At 43.9% G+C, this 13,499-nt stretch overlaps 1 protein-coding gene across 1 annotated transcript; it reads right to left on the bottom strand.

Moving 5' to 3' along the window:
• Nucleotides 1-3,649: 3,649 nt before the first annotated feature.
• Nucleotides 3,650-11,500, bottom strand: CLN5 (CLN5 intracellular trafficking protein). The gene is made up of 4 exons (XM_040584236.1): nt 11,359-11,500; nt 9,246-9,411; nt 7,876-8,101; nt 3,650-5,309 (listed from the first exon to the last, which is right to left on the bottom strand). The coding sequence occupies exons 1-4, from the start codon at nt 11,460-11,462 to the stop codon at nt 4,798-4,800; spliced, it is 1,008 nt and encodes a 335-aa protein (XP_040440170.1). The 5' UTR covers nt 11,463-11,500; the 3' UTR covers nt 3,650-4,797.
• Nucleotides 11,501-13,499: the final 1,999 nt, after the last annotated feature.

Genomic DNA, 13,499 nt, shown 5'->3' with positions numbered 1-13,499 from the left:
GTTAGGTTTTTTCTTGTAGAATCACATCCACTGCTGGCTGGTGTCATTCATATGCTTTGAAACAGGCTGCGGGCATGTTTTCTGCTCTGTCTTCCACCTGTGCTTTTGTAAGATAGTGTTTCCTTGCAAAATGCTGAGGAACCGGGACAGCTCTGGACCTTTTAGAGGAATGTATCTGTTCCTTCCAGTCCTGCAGCATGACAGAAAACTCCTAGTTTCCTATTTTAGGATGATCCTGCATGAAGATCAGCTGTCATGGTTACAAGAGTAAGGAGAAAGGCTTGTGATTCTTTGTCTGTTGTGTGGATGTAAGATAAAGAACCATGTAATCCAGATTGAAGTCGATGAACTGGCAACCAGGCAGCCTGGATCTCAAAACCTGGTTTAAACATTAGTAAGACAAGAACTTTGGTGCATGCAGCATTATACCATTTTGCTGCTTTATCCTCAAAAGGCAAGATTTAAGAGACAGTGCCACCCTCAACCATCCCCCAAACAAATGCTTTAGTGTTGGGGGTGAGGGAAAGGAGGAAAAGGGTTGATTTCCTAATTCCGTAGCAGAAGTCTCTTGACAGTAAGCAAGTAGGTGGCCTGGAAGTCCTGTGGACCTGATGGCTGGATCCTTTGTTCCCTGGGAGGCTTAGGCACCCAAAAGCTGTTCTCTGCACATGCAACAGCCTTAGTGCAGCAGGAAAGAGGCAGGCTTTAGAACAATCGCTTCTCCCATGGACTACAGCATCAAGCACTTCCAAGGGATCCTGACTCAATGGTGGTATGAACCCTCCAAGATAAATTGTTTCAGGAGGCCATGCTTTGCTCTAACTGTTCAAGGCATGGTATCAGCTGAAAAATTGCTTGCAGGCATCTGCTTCGTAACAGTTTTTAATCGCAGAACCCCACAGACTGAGTCTACCATTAATACTGAATTTTAAGTGTGATGTGACATGGGAGAGGATTCTTCTTATTCTGTTAGTTTTCCCTAGACTGAAAATATGATGTTCCCTAGGTGGCCAGTAAGGTCTGTTTTCGCTATCTAATTTTATGATTTGCAACCAGCAGCTGATGGCAGGGGGGCTGTGGGTGGAGCTATGCTTTAGACTTCCAGTTACGACTCCGTTGTAAGTGGAAGAGCAGAAGCCCACTCTGCTTTTCATATTATTTCCTAGTTTTGGTGACTTCAAAACCAGAGGAACCTCAAATTCGGTGACACCATCCCAAGTTATGATCCTGAAGGCAGCAGCTCTCCTTTTCCAGAACATTTGTGAGGGGGAAGGCAGAAAGCAGTCATACCAGCTGTGCTGCACAGCCCTTTGGGGAACAGCAGCCACACGCTGTATTGGACCTTCCCGTGTGACAAGCCAGGAACTGCGTCGCTTGAGAACCCTCCTGGAGCGCAGTGCGGGTTAGCCCTCAGCAGCGCAGTGGTATAAAAGTTAAGCAGTTTTGTGCAAGACCCCTGTGCAGACTTGGAAATGTTTGTATTACAGAATGATTGTGTATTATTACCCTTAACAGCAACATGTGTAAAAGCAGGCAACGGAACAAAGCACAGTCTGAAGTGACCAGTAATTCCTCTATTCAAAGCATGAGTAACAGCTCGGTGACACGTTCAGTGGAGCCAGGTAAAAGAGAAAGTCAGAGCGTGTCCTTGAGCCCAGCAGTTAGGACTGTCCCCTGGTTCCTACCATCAGGCAAGTCCTAATACCAGCTGGCTGTGAGTGAAATGCTAGGTGTGATCCTATTATGCCTGGCCCCCAATGTAACTTCTGGCAGGAAGACATCCACCTCAAATGCTTGAGCTAATTAAAACAATAAATTTTGTTTTCAGACACAAAAAACTACAGATTATCAGGCATATACAAGCTGTTAGATGTCACAAACATTCGCTATTTAGGTGACAAAAGTGTAATCCTTATGGTTCTGTTCTGGGGTTGTCTAACAAAAGGAGCCTGCTCACCACCTCGGTATTATTTTGAATCTAAGTCTATATGCCTAACTCAAGGATTCTGGATTCTGCCTACAGGACAGCACTACACTCGATGATAACTTCCATCTAAATCCTAGTGAAACTACTTCCAGTGCAATAATGAGTCCACTTCAGCAACAGCACCTAACCAGTAGCTTTAAACTGAGGATAGAGTTCAAAACATGAAACAGACTTGCATATACACACACGGCTGCGTGAAGGAATGGTCAAACGGTCACCAGTGTGACCTACTACTGAATACTCTCGCAGATTCTGTCTCAAAACAGCTGCTTCCTTCTGCTTCTGCCTGGAAGGGATGCAGGATCCTTGGCAAATAACTGTCCAGTTGTCTTTGTCTCTTCTTGTTGCCAGAAATGTACTGTCTTCTAACTTGCAACTAATACATGCTAGGATGTATCTGCTTCTCCTTGAAGCAATGCCCTGTACCATCCAGAGTATTAGGGTTAGAGTAAAACATGCTAAATTAAGCAGATTGTACAGATGATACAGGGAAAGTGAGAAGGGCTGTTATTTAGGTACAAAAAGCCCAGGATATTATAAACTTGTACTGATGACAGAACCAGGCAGTTATGTTTTACCACAGACATGAAAACCGATTACTACTTTCATACAGACATCCACTATTTTTGATCGGGTTCTTTAAGGTTTTACCTCTGCAACCAGTCACCTATGTCAGTTGTTGCATGTCTCTAGATACTACCAGTCCACAAATACCCACCTTTTTGATCGTTACAAGCTGCACAAGGCAGCTTTGACATGTGGGATTCAGCTACTGCGCATCACAGAATACTCCCAACTATTCGGGGAAGAGTGACTGTGGTGCATAGGCTCCCTGGGTTCCACGTGAAGATGACAAAATACTGTTACAGTGCATGAACAGCCCATCAGGCTGAGCAGAGACCTACCCCACCACTGCATCTGCTTCAGGCTCTGAAAGGTCTCCAGCTGTATCAGTATTACAAGCTTTTCAGCAAGTGAGACAGAAGAAGCCTTTGGGGCTTCTACTGGCTTGGTTCCATGATCCTATTTCCTTTTCAGAGCTCTGGATGCTGGTTTTGAGGTTAAGGCTTTTTCCTGAGAAGATAAACATAGGTTCAACAATGCTGAGGGTTTCGAAGTCATAAAAACACGCATCAACAAGAATGTACCTTCTGTGGACAGGCTTGCTGCACCCCTTTATCTTCTCCGGTGCCTTCTGGATTACCTTCTTGGAGGGTAATCTGAAGAATCCAAAGCTCAGCTGGCTAAAGCAAGGGCTCATAAATTTGGCTGCAAAGATTAAAGGCCTTTCAAGTTGAGGCAGAAGATGAAGTTTCACATCACAGTGGAACTAAGTAGCAGCTCTCATCACCTCATTCCCCTCACACTAGCTTTCATGCTCATCCCACTACATGAGAATGCAATTCAACTGATCCATTTTAGTGACTTTTAAAAAGGTTAATTTTCTGCCATTCTTATGATTTCAATCAAATCACAGTGCCCTCTCCTCTTTGGCTGCAGCAGGCTATTAACTTGGCTCAAGCCAAATGACACTGCAGTGTGGGGCTCCTGTGTTACTGCTTAGCCACGGTGCAGTGATAACCTCAGGAGCACAACTCATTCTGCAACTAGTTTAAAAAAAACCAAGCACAACAACAACAAAGTGAGCCGCATACATTTGGAGACGATTATGCTGCTGCAGGTGTATTTTTTTGCATATAGGCACCTCGCTGGTCTCCAGAATGCTGCTGTTCCCTTTGGCTTTCGTCAGTTGGGTTTAAAAAGAACAGTGTCCAAGCTGCTCTAGGCATAGCCTGTAACAGGACTTGAGCACATGGCTGCTGGCACAGCACCGTTACTGGAAGCACCACTGCCAGTAAGGGGCTGCAATCACTTTTTACAGCAAATCTGTGACAAAGCGTGAATTTTTAACTGTGACTTTGATATACCCCACAAACTGTCATTGCTTTTTTCATGTTAAGGGTTCTATGCTTCTTAAAAAAACTTAAAATTATATAAACATGACTTCTATGAAACTGACCTAACTAAAGCCTCAAGCAGACTTTAAGGCAGGAGACCACTAGAACACAATTATGCATTCAAGTTGACATCAAAACAGGCTGTTTGCCTTCTATCTGTGCTAGAAAACACACACAAGCCTTAGGAAGCGCCATCTGTATTGTGTTTACAGTGCAGGTGAAGGCTGCAAAGTGGTGAAAAGATACCACCCATGCTATCCTCTAGTAGATTGACTGCCCCTTCCCACTGTCATGAACCAGAGTACACTTCATAGGTCCCAGTTGTACAGACCAAAGTAATACAAAACCACCAACTTAAGGCACATGTGGAGGGAACTGGGTACATCTAGGCACCCAGGTTTGTTACCTCCAACACACAGATTGGCTGAGCTGGTCAGACCAGAAGGTCCTTGTAATGCTTATCCCACCCCTGCTGGTGGCCAGGTGCTATCTGCCACCACATGGCCGTGTATGCAGGGAGCACCCGAAACCAGAGCAGGGGGGGCTGCCTCCCAGTCACCCTCTGGCACTACAGAGTTCAGCCAAGCGGCACCACACCAGCCTACTTTCAGGCAGCAGCTATCCATGGTTACACAGAAGCTGGCCAACCCAGAGATGCTGAAGCATTCATGAATGTGTTACACAGGTAATAAGAAAAAAAGGCATAGTCTTTCATGTGGTCTAGCAAAGCCTTCCCACCACAACACTTTTACAGTCAGCAATGAAACATACACTATAATACCATCACGGTAGCAGTCCAAAATCCTTCAGGATATTCTGACATAAGGGCAAGTTCGGCTCTTCAGTAAGCAACTACACACCAAAGGATGTTTTGCTTCCAACAGGTAAAGGGACCTCTTCATAAATTATTTTGAGATAAGGGAACTTCATAGGTAAAAACCAGTACTCCAAGTTGTAGAAGAGGTAAAACTGATGATTCAAGATGACACGATCGATTATTTTTAAAAGATCCACAAAAAACTCTCCTACTGTCCGATGAGGTTTGAACGGATAGTAGAAGTCTCTTATAGCTGTTGCCAATGTCTCGTTTCCTAGTGGTCCAAAAATAGATGTTTCATTTCCCAAATAAACAGGTTCTCCACTGAATAAAATTATGCTTGTATAGTTTGTTTGTACCTTCTTAAATACAGCTCCTAAGTCAGCTAGCTTCTGGTACGTTCTCAGTATAAATTTAGAGCATTCATAAGATTCAAACCAAACTACTGATTGTTTGTCAGGACTTGCTTGAACTGTCCAGGTCTCATAGTAAATGCCAGTCTCATTGTCGTATTTTACCCATTTTGCCATTTCATTAAACATGGTTCCTGTAAGAGATGAAAGTATTACAGAAACAAGGTAAGAAATACATGACTCAAAATATTTTCCATCTACTTCCAGGTTCTGCAAAAGTTTACCTGCAACATTACCTAACCATACTAAGACACAAGGCTTAGGCTTGAGGGAGAAATGATACACCACTGAATAAACATTTATAACTAAGTTACTTAAACTGTAATTCCTTTTCCTGTTGCATTTCCTGCTACTATGCCAGAACATCCAAACATCAAAGAACCACGATGTTCCCCTTTTGTTTTATCCATGTAGACAAACAGGGCAGGTAGTACAACCTACCAGATAGGCTGACAAAGCACTCACTAGTGCAACAGGCATTTCCGCACTTTCTCAAGTTTTAACTAAATTCAGCAAATCAGGGCAGAAGCTGTCATGTCTCTCCACAAAACAAACTGGACTGAGACACCCTGCTGTTTTAGCAGCCCCTCAGCCAGCAAAGTTGAACTGAGCCAAATAATATGAGTGGGATGTAAAGACCAGTAAACTTCAAGACCTTGAGGAATACTTTTTTATTTAGAATATGTGTTTGGAGTACTCTGGTGATAGTGATTTCACAACTGGAATGAGGAAGACATCTCTAACTCAGCCCATATCTCTAGTAGCTCCCTATGGGTGATGCATCTGCCTCCCCAAAACAGAGCTAAAGCACAGGGCTAATTTTCTTTCTTTTGTTTTTCCCACAATCCTAGCTAGCATTGCACCTCAGCCTAGCTCCTCCCGTCTTTCCTCAGTCATGGCACAGGGTACAACCATCTGTGACTCAGATCCACCTAGGACCTCACATTCACAGCATGACCAAATTTTGCAGATTCTTCTTGTGTGATATGTCAAAGGGCACAGGCAGGCAACAGCTTGCAATTGTGACAGTGTTCTAAGCCATGACCTTCATGACCCCTTCATCTTCTCCAGCTCCTACCCAATTATCTTCCTAGTGTGTATTCTGTAAGGCATGTTACTGAAAAGGGTTTATCTCTCCTAACAAGACCGAGATGGACTTAATATAAGTTCTGGACTTAACATCTTAAATTAAACATAGATATTACAGGTTAATGCATGGTTTCATGATAATCTGCCTAGACAATCAAAAATCAGACTTTGGATATTCCTGCCCTAGTTCCACAGAAGCAACACACCCCTTAGTAACATTAACCTGGCCGATGGGCTCTAGAAAAGAGGTTGCTTCACTGTGGTCTCTGACACTGCTGACAAACAGCTTTATAGGATCTCACAAGGGCAAAGTGGGTCCAGCTGTTTCCTATGTTAAAACCTTCTCCTACAAGATGGGATGCTTTTTGCCTGCTCTCTGAAAGAACCAAGTTCAGCTCATGATGCTGTCCATCTGTGTTTGCATCCATTCATCCTATTCCACAGTGACTTTCAGATTCCTAATCAAATTCAGACAATTCAAAATCCTCAGAGATACCACCTTCCTTCAAGTTTCATGTAAAGAGGAAGCAAGAGAGACAAGGAAGACTGTAACAACACCTCCACAAAGCTCCTCACCTTTCTTAGGCATCAAACAATCCACACAGGCAGGAAGCATTAAAATTTCCACAACTCCATGAAAATATTGAACTTGGTATTTGTACAAAAGAATCCAATCATATCAGGCATCAAAGACTTCAGTCATAAACAGGAAAGCAGCTCTGCTATTTCATTGCTTAAAGAACAGCCTAGAATTTCATAGCAGCCCTGCACAGATTGTCTAGAGACTGAGTCCAGCAAAGCTGCTAAAGGTAGAAGTGGGCAAACATACAGCACCACACCACACCAGCTGCAATCTGACTCTCCATTGTGCCTTTTACATTATGCCAGCTTCCAAGAGTAAGGGGGTTTGATCACACAAAATGCAGCTCTCCAAGTCCTCAGCAGACTTTGTTCATAAGTCATTCACTGTATTTAAATGACCTCTTTATTTTAGCATTTCAGTGTTCAGTGTACACCAGGAAGCTATTCTGGTGATCACCCATGTATTTAGAGGTGTAAATCCTGGTTTTGTTCTACAACATAAGAGACAGACCTATTACTGGGGACATCTGCACAGTTTTTATGACACAGCGGGGGAGACTGAAATAGAGATTATTATTTTTATATTTGAGACTATTTCTAAATACGCCTTACTTGTTTGCTCAGCAATTTACACATTTTCGGCAGTTTTTCTATCTCAGCAGTCATCTGCCACTTCACAATAGAAGGTTTTGTTTTGGTGAAGCCATGTCAAAAGAGTGCATAATGGTTCTGTATAAGCTGTTTTGCTATTTTTACACTCAAGAGACTCAAGTGGTTTTGTACAGCAACACCAAATGACTCTCATTTAACAACTCTCCAGTGTGTGTTGATCAAAAGCCAGCAGCCTCATATCACTTTCTGTATTAAAGAGCGTGCAGGGATAGTATTTCAATTTGAAAGAAATCAGCATCTGCGACTAACATTGCGAATAACCTACAAAACATAAATTAAAAGATTCTGTTTTACATGAAGACAAGGCTGACTCGTATTTCAATGTATTTAGCACTATCCAAAGCATCTGAAATCTACCTGATATTGTGGTCACGAGAACTAACGTTCCGTTTTCCTTCCAGTGTGCATCATCTATTCCCTCATAAAAGCAGGCAGCTCCCTGGTTACACCAGAACGGTGCATCCATGTCAGGCCGGAGATGTGGAAATGTGCAGTTCCCAAGCTGGAAGAGCTCATACCACTCCATTGTGTAGTTTTTGCCCGTTAGAGAGCTCTTGAAACCCACAGCATCATGCATAATTTTCTGGAAAAGAAAAAATAAAAACACCACAAAAAACCTTTACCATAAAAATTACTTCAGTTTGACTTGTACAGAAGATAAGACACTTGGGAGCTGTTGTGTAACAGGGCGAGAAAAGAGGAAGAGGCTTCTGTAACATCTTGGATTCAGCAGCATTGATGGACAACATACTAGATTGTATCACACTTTTATCAGAGTCACACTGTCTCAGTGGTTGTCTATCCACCCATTGTAAATTCATTTATTTGGAGACAGGTACTCAGTGGGAGCTCATCACCAAAACTCAAGCTTGCTTAACCTCACAGGGGTATCAAAGAAATAAAGAGCAGAACTGAATTACTGAAAACAGATCTTAGTAATGAAACCCACAAAAGGAATGGAATAAATATTTCTTTGGCAAAACTGTATAGCAAATACATATATTCAACCTTAGTTTAACAACAGAAACAATAATATTTGAAGCTATTTCTAGTTTTCAGTCTGTGTGCTTGGTTTTGATGTTCCTATTTCATGTACATTAGTATTTCTTTATTCATTAGGGATCACGCTTTGAAGCTTAATTATGCTGCTACAGTTATAAATATTACTAAAGTTGACAGTCTTTCATGTTTGCATGACTCCATGAATGGAGGCTTATCACAACATTCAAGAAAGAACCATAAAAGCAACCAACTCCCCATCACCCACAGTTCTGACCAGCTAGCTGTCCACTCCTGACAGATAACCACGTTCATGAAAATGTATGTGTTTGACAACAGCAGAGTTAATACACTAAGCAAGCATTTCATCTGATAGTAGGAGACAAATAAATATGTCCTTGATGCAGTCTTAGTGCAGAAAAAAAAGACACCCAAAACATAGTGGTATGTGTGTACAAAACACTCCAATACGCAGCTTCATAAGGGAACACATTCAAACCCACCGACAGTGCTGGTTATGTTCTTCTCTTTAGCTGAACTAAATTCTGTAACTTTTGTTTGAAACTTACTGCTCTTTGGATATCTTTCCTATAGATAGCCTAGCTTGTGTGCTCCAATACTCCTCCACACAGGCATATCCCAACTTTACAGCACCCATTCTTGACAACTGCTGTTGAATTCAGCTGAATTTGCCAGTATAACTTTGTTAAACAAAAGCATCACCTCACCAAATGTCCTAGCAGGTCCCCGTATTTGAATTCCCATACTGGAGCCTGTAACCGATACACTTCAATGACATCCTCTTCCTTCATAACTGGAATGGCAGAGCCAGTGGGACAGAAGGTGTAACGAGCTTGGCAGTAAGGATCAGTTTTTGGACGGTAATCAAAGCGCCTGTGTTGAGAAAGAGAAGCACTGAGAAAGAGAATTTTAAGTACAGCTTCATGGCTGGAGTAACTGTCTCATGGCTTCCTAAGGGCCTGAGTGGGAGAACTCAAGTGTCCAGCCACCACCAAAGACAGATTGTGTGATCCAGACACTGCAACACTCGGTGTATGTAAGTTCGTAAGGCTGCCAAGGTGCACATTTGTAGAAACAGGACTTAATGACACAAAAATGCAAGTCGTGTTGTACACAGTACTGGGTAGTGAAGGTGCAGAAATGATGCATATTACAAAGGGTCACTTACAGTCACAAAATGAGAGACACATAGATGGTGGGTAGAGGACGGTTTGAGATCTGCCTCAAAAACATTCTCCTAGTGGTTTCTCTACACAAGGATTGACTGGTTTGCTCTGGGAAACTATTCCACAGTACAAGCTCCCCAGATGGAGCTATTTTTACTCTAGAACACTGCCAACATCAGGGAAAAAATATGCTGTTCCTCTATGCTACTTTAGATAAAGAGGTCTAAGAACCTAGCTAGGATCACTGTTTCCATTCATCACTCCTGTTAAACCTCAAAAACTGACCAGCTTACATATCATACTATATACAAACAGCAAAAGACCTTTCTGACAAGTCTTCCTTTCCCAACTTCCTTCAGACTGACTCACTGTATGTCACTTAAAACAAGGTTCTTATATTCCTGTTACCAAGACAGCTTGGCTTACACAGCTTGCCCAGAGCACAGCCTCAGAGTCTAACACACTCACTTGTGCAGGGCTACTCAATGGCAAATGTACTCCAGCCATGAGATGACTCAAGGACACATGATTCCCTGAGCCATAGTGAGGCCAGTAGCCCTGATGAGATTTATTTTGCCTGTGGACTTCTCCAAGCTTGCTGGTACTTCAGTATATCTGCCTTTATTTTGCCTGGGGTGGTGTGAAAGAAAAAAAAAATAAACGAGTATGGCTGGAAAAAGGACACACAGTTATAGAAAACAAAGACTTATGCCAGCCACACATTTAAGTCCTGTTTCTTAATTGCACACCTTTCATTTTCAATTTCCCCTCCCGCTGCACCTTGCCTGTGACAAGAAAATAACAAGCACATTAAGAAGCATTAAAATGCCACATTTCTGAGTGTTTCACACTAACAGGCTCCAATTTTGACGAACCTGAGACCCAGCCTTGCAACTACTGAATTTGCTGGAAAATCCAGACGATTCCGGACTGCAAGATCAGCTCCTTCAGGCACCCCCAGATAAAAATCTAACCGCTGGGAATTGTGCAACAGGCTCTCTAAACTTCAGGCTTGCACTTGATAGCAGTTAAACACTGCTAACACCTCCCTTGGCAAACAGCAAGCCTGCACAAAATACACGCACAAGCGTAGCCCTTCTCCTGAGGGGGCCCTTCTCCCCAGCACTGCCAACGCCTGAGCGATTCGCCTCAGGAAAACGTGGCAGCGTCCCCTCCTATGCCTTCCCCAGCGCCACCAGGCCCTTGGGGCTGAGGCAGCTCCGGAGCAGCAAATGGGATTTATACCAGTTCGTATCACGAACAGAAGTATGAAATTTAGATTTAATAAAGTAAAATAAATCCTAGCCCAACTTCCTGATCGCAGCTTTCTGCTAGAACGGGAATTAAAGGCGCACCTTCCAAGCGAGGGCCGTCACTCCCGGGGGCTGCAATCCCACCGCCGGCAGCGCGGGCGCTGCCCTAGGCCCGGCACGCCCGTTCCCCCACACCTGCGAGCGAAGTACACCAAACACCGACAGCGACAAATACCCCCGTGATGAAAAAGAGAAAACTATGCACAGCCTTTTTAGTCTAAACATTAAACAAACAAAACAAAGGGAAAGGTGGCGGCCCTTGGAAGAGGCGGGCGGTTAGGCGCGGGCGGCCGGGGGGACGTGCCTCCCCCACCGGCCGGGCCCCCTCCCCGGCCACTCACCTGTAAGGCACCGGCCACCGCCGCTGCGGGGCGCGGAGCCCCTCCGGGAAGCAGGGCCCGCAAGCCGCCGCCAGCAGCAGCAGCAGGAGCGGCCGGCAGCCCATGGCGGCGCGGCCTGCGGGGCTGCGGGAGGCTGGGCGGGAAGGGGCCGCCCCCGCGCCCGCCCACGGGGCCCGGCAAGCTCGGCCGTGGCGCGGCCAGCCCGGGCGGGAGGGCGGCGCTGCGCGGCGCGGCGCGGCGGGGCCCGGCGCGGGGTGTCTTCCTCCTCCCGAGGAAAAGCGAGCGTGGGCTGACTCATCCCTGAAAAACATCACTGGACTGAACTACGAATTCAGTTTTCTGGCGACCCAGACAGCTGCGCGTTCTTTTAATTTAGCTGAAGCGTTTGTTAGCAGCCCAGTACGTTGTTATGAGCCTTGCCTTAGAGCCACCGTAAAACACACAGCAGATGTCGGCCCTTACAACCAGAACCCGCCGAGAGGGATGGCCTGGGTCCCGGGACGGAGAGGTGCGGCCTCGCCCGCGGCAGAAAGGCTTTTGCTGCCATAAACCCCGTAGTCCTGAGCCCCTTCGGGCTGCCCAGAAGTCTTGTCTGAAGCCTTTCAGGGCTTCCAAGCCAAGCTTGTATACCTGCCACCTATTTCAGAATTGAAATTCAGTCTGTATAAACTTAACGTTATGGGCATTATATAGCAGTTTGTTCTCTTGGTTTTATGGCAACAGCGAGAACTATCTTGCAGATGAACTCTGGCTAAGGGAAACGGTGAGGACCAGTTTGCCAGCATCATCCCTGGAATAAGCACAGCTTTTTCCAGCTCTGTAGAGTTCAAAACCAGCTACACTGGCATCAGAGTCCAGGAGGCTAAGTTTGGTGGTTGGGATCTGCAGTGAAAGCACTGCCGTTTGCTCTTCACTGGGTAAATAATAACTGTGCTGTGGACTTTTGGCTATCAGGAGCCAGAGAAATATCCCTGCTCATTGCATACAAGCCCCTAAAGAACAATCAGTTCTCTAGTCAGCACTACATGCTAGGCTGTATTCAAACAAAATTGGAGGTGGAGAACCCTGCATCCTACATAAAAATGCAGGATAGGCTGCTGAATATCAGTTTCGGAGGTACTAAAGGTGTTCAGAAAACCGTAAGATGGCACAGCTATTAAAATCCTTCATTTCAGCAATATTTCTGTATCTCACTTCATTCCTGCCTGATTCTATACTGCTTATATTTAAAATCCATGCCATTTAGCATTATATATTAATGCATGTATGCATGATCTACACATACCTATATTCCCATATTTCAATTCAATCTCATCCATGTTATTTCTGTTTGTTTTAAAGTAAAGCTCTGGGTTTGTTCTTTATAAAACAGCATGTGCTATTACTCATATGTGTTTCCTAGCTTGAGCGTAGCACAAGATGCCAGCTCTTTCATCTGTTCAAAAAGGTATGTGTTTCTGTGGAATATATCCGTAACTCCTAGTTTCAGAGTTTTTGATGTGTAACTCTAGAAGTGCTTTATGAAATAATGGAAGCATAATTTATCCCTGCTATGAAACCAAGATGCAGGGAAGTGAAATGACATAATGAAGGTACTGTAACTGCTCAGTAGCCAAACTGGAAATACACTATGAACTGGTTCTTAATCCTGGCTCAGTTTACAATTTGGACTATTAAGTCTCATGCAGGCACTGCTGTGATTGCTGAAGGTGTCAGGTCAAATAACTAAGATGGTAAAGCTATTGATTTTATAATTTTTTTTTTCATTTTAGTAGCATTTTTATATCTTACTTCATTGCATCCCATACAAAATTTTTGCAGCACAGTACTGGTTTTTCTTCTCATAGAATCTAGGTTTTGTTGTGAACCATATTTTAACATGGAAAATTAACAACTAATAGATTTGTGAATAAATGTACTTCAGCTAAAAAAGCTCACATCAGCAATTTCTGAGTCAGCGGCTGTCTCGTTTATTATCCAGAAACATGTCAAAGTGCCCTTTATAAACTCACAGAGATGATCTGCATCTCTGTCCACTAGCAGGCTTAAAGGAAAGATTGAGACTGACTACAAAGATCAACGTCTGGATTTGACAAAATTCCTAAATTTTTTCTTATTTCCCGGAGTATTTCCTTTTGATT

Source organism: Falco naumanni, chromosome 2, assembly GCF_017639655.2.
Source record: "Falco naumanni isolate bFalNau1 chromosome 2, bFalNau1.pat, whole genome shotgun sequence".
NCBI lineage: Eukaryota > Metazoa > Chordata > Aves > Falconiformes > Falconidae > Falco > Falco naumanni.
This window is presented reverse-complemented; position numbering and strand designations above follow the sequence as displayed.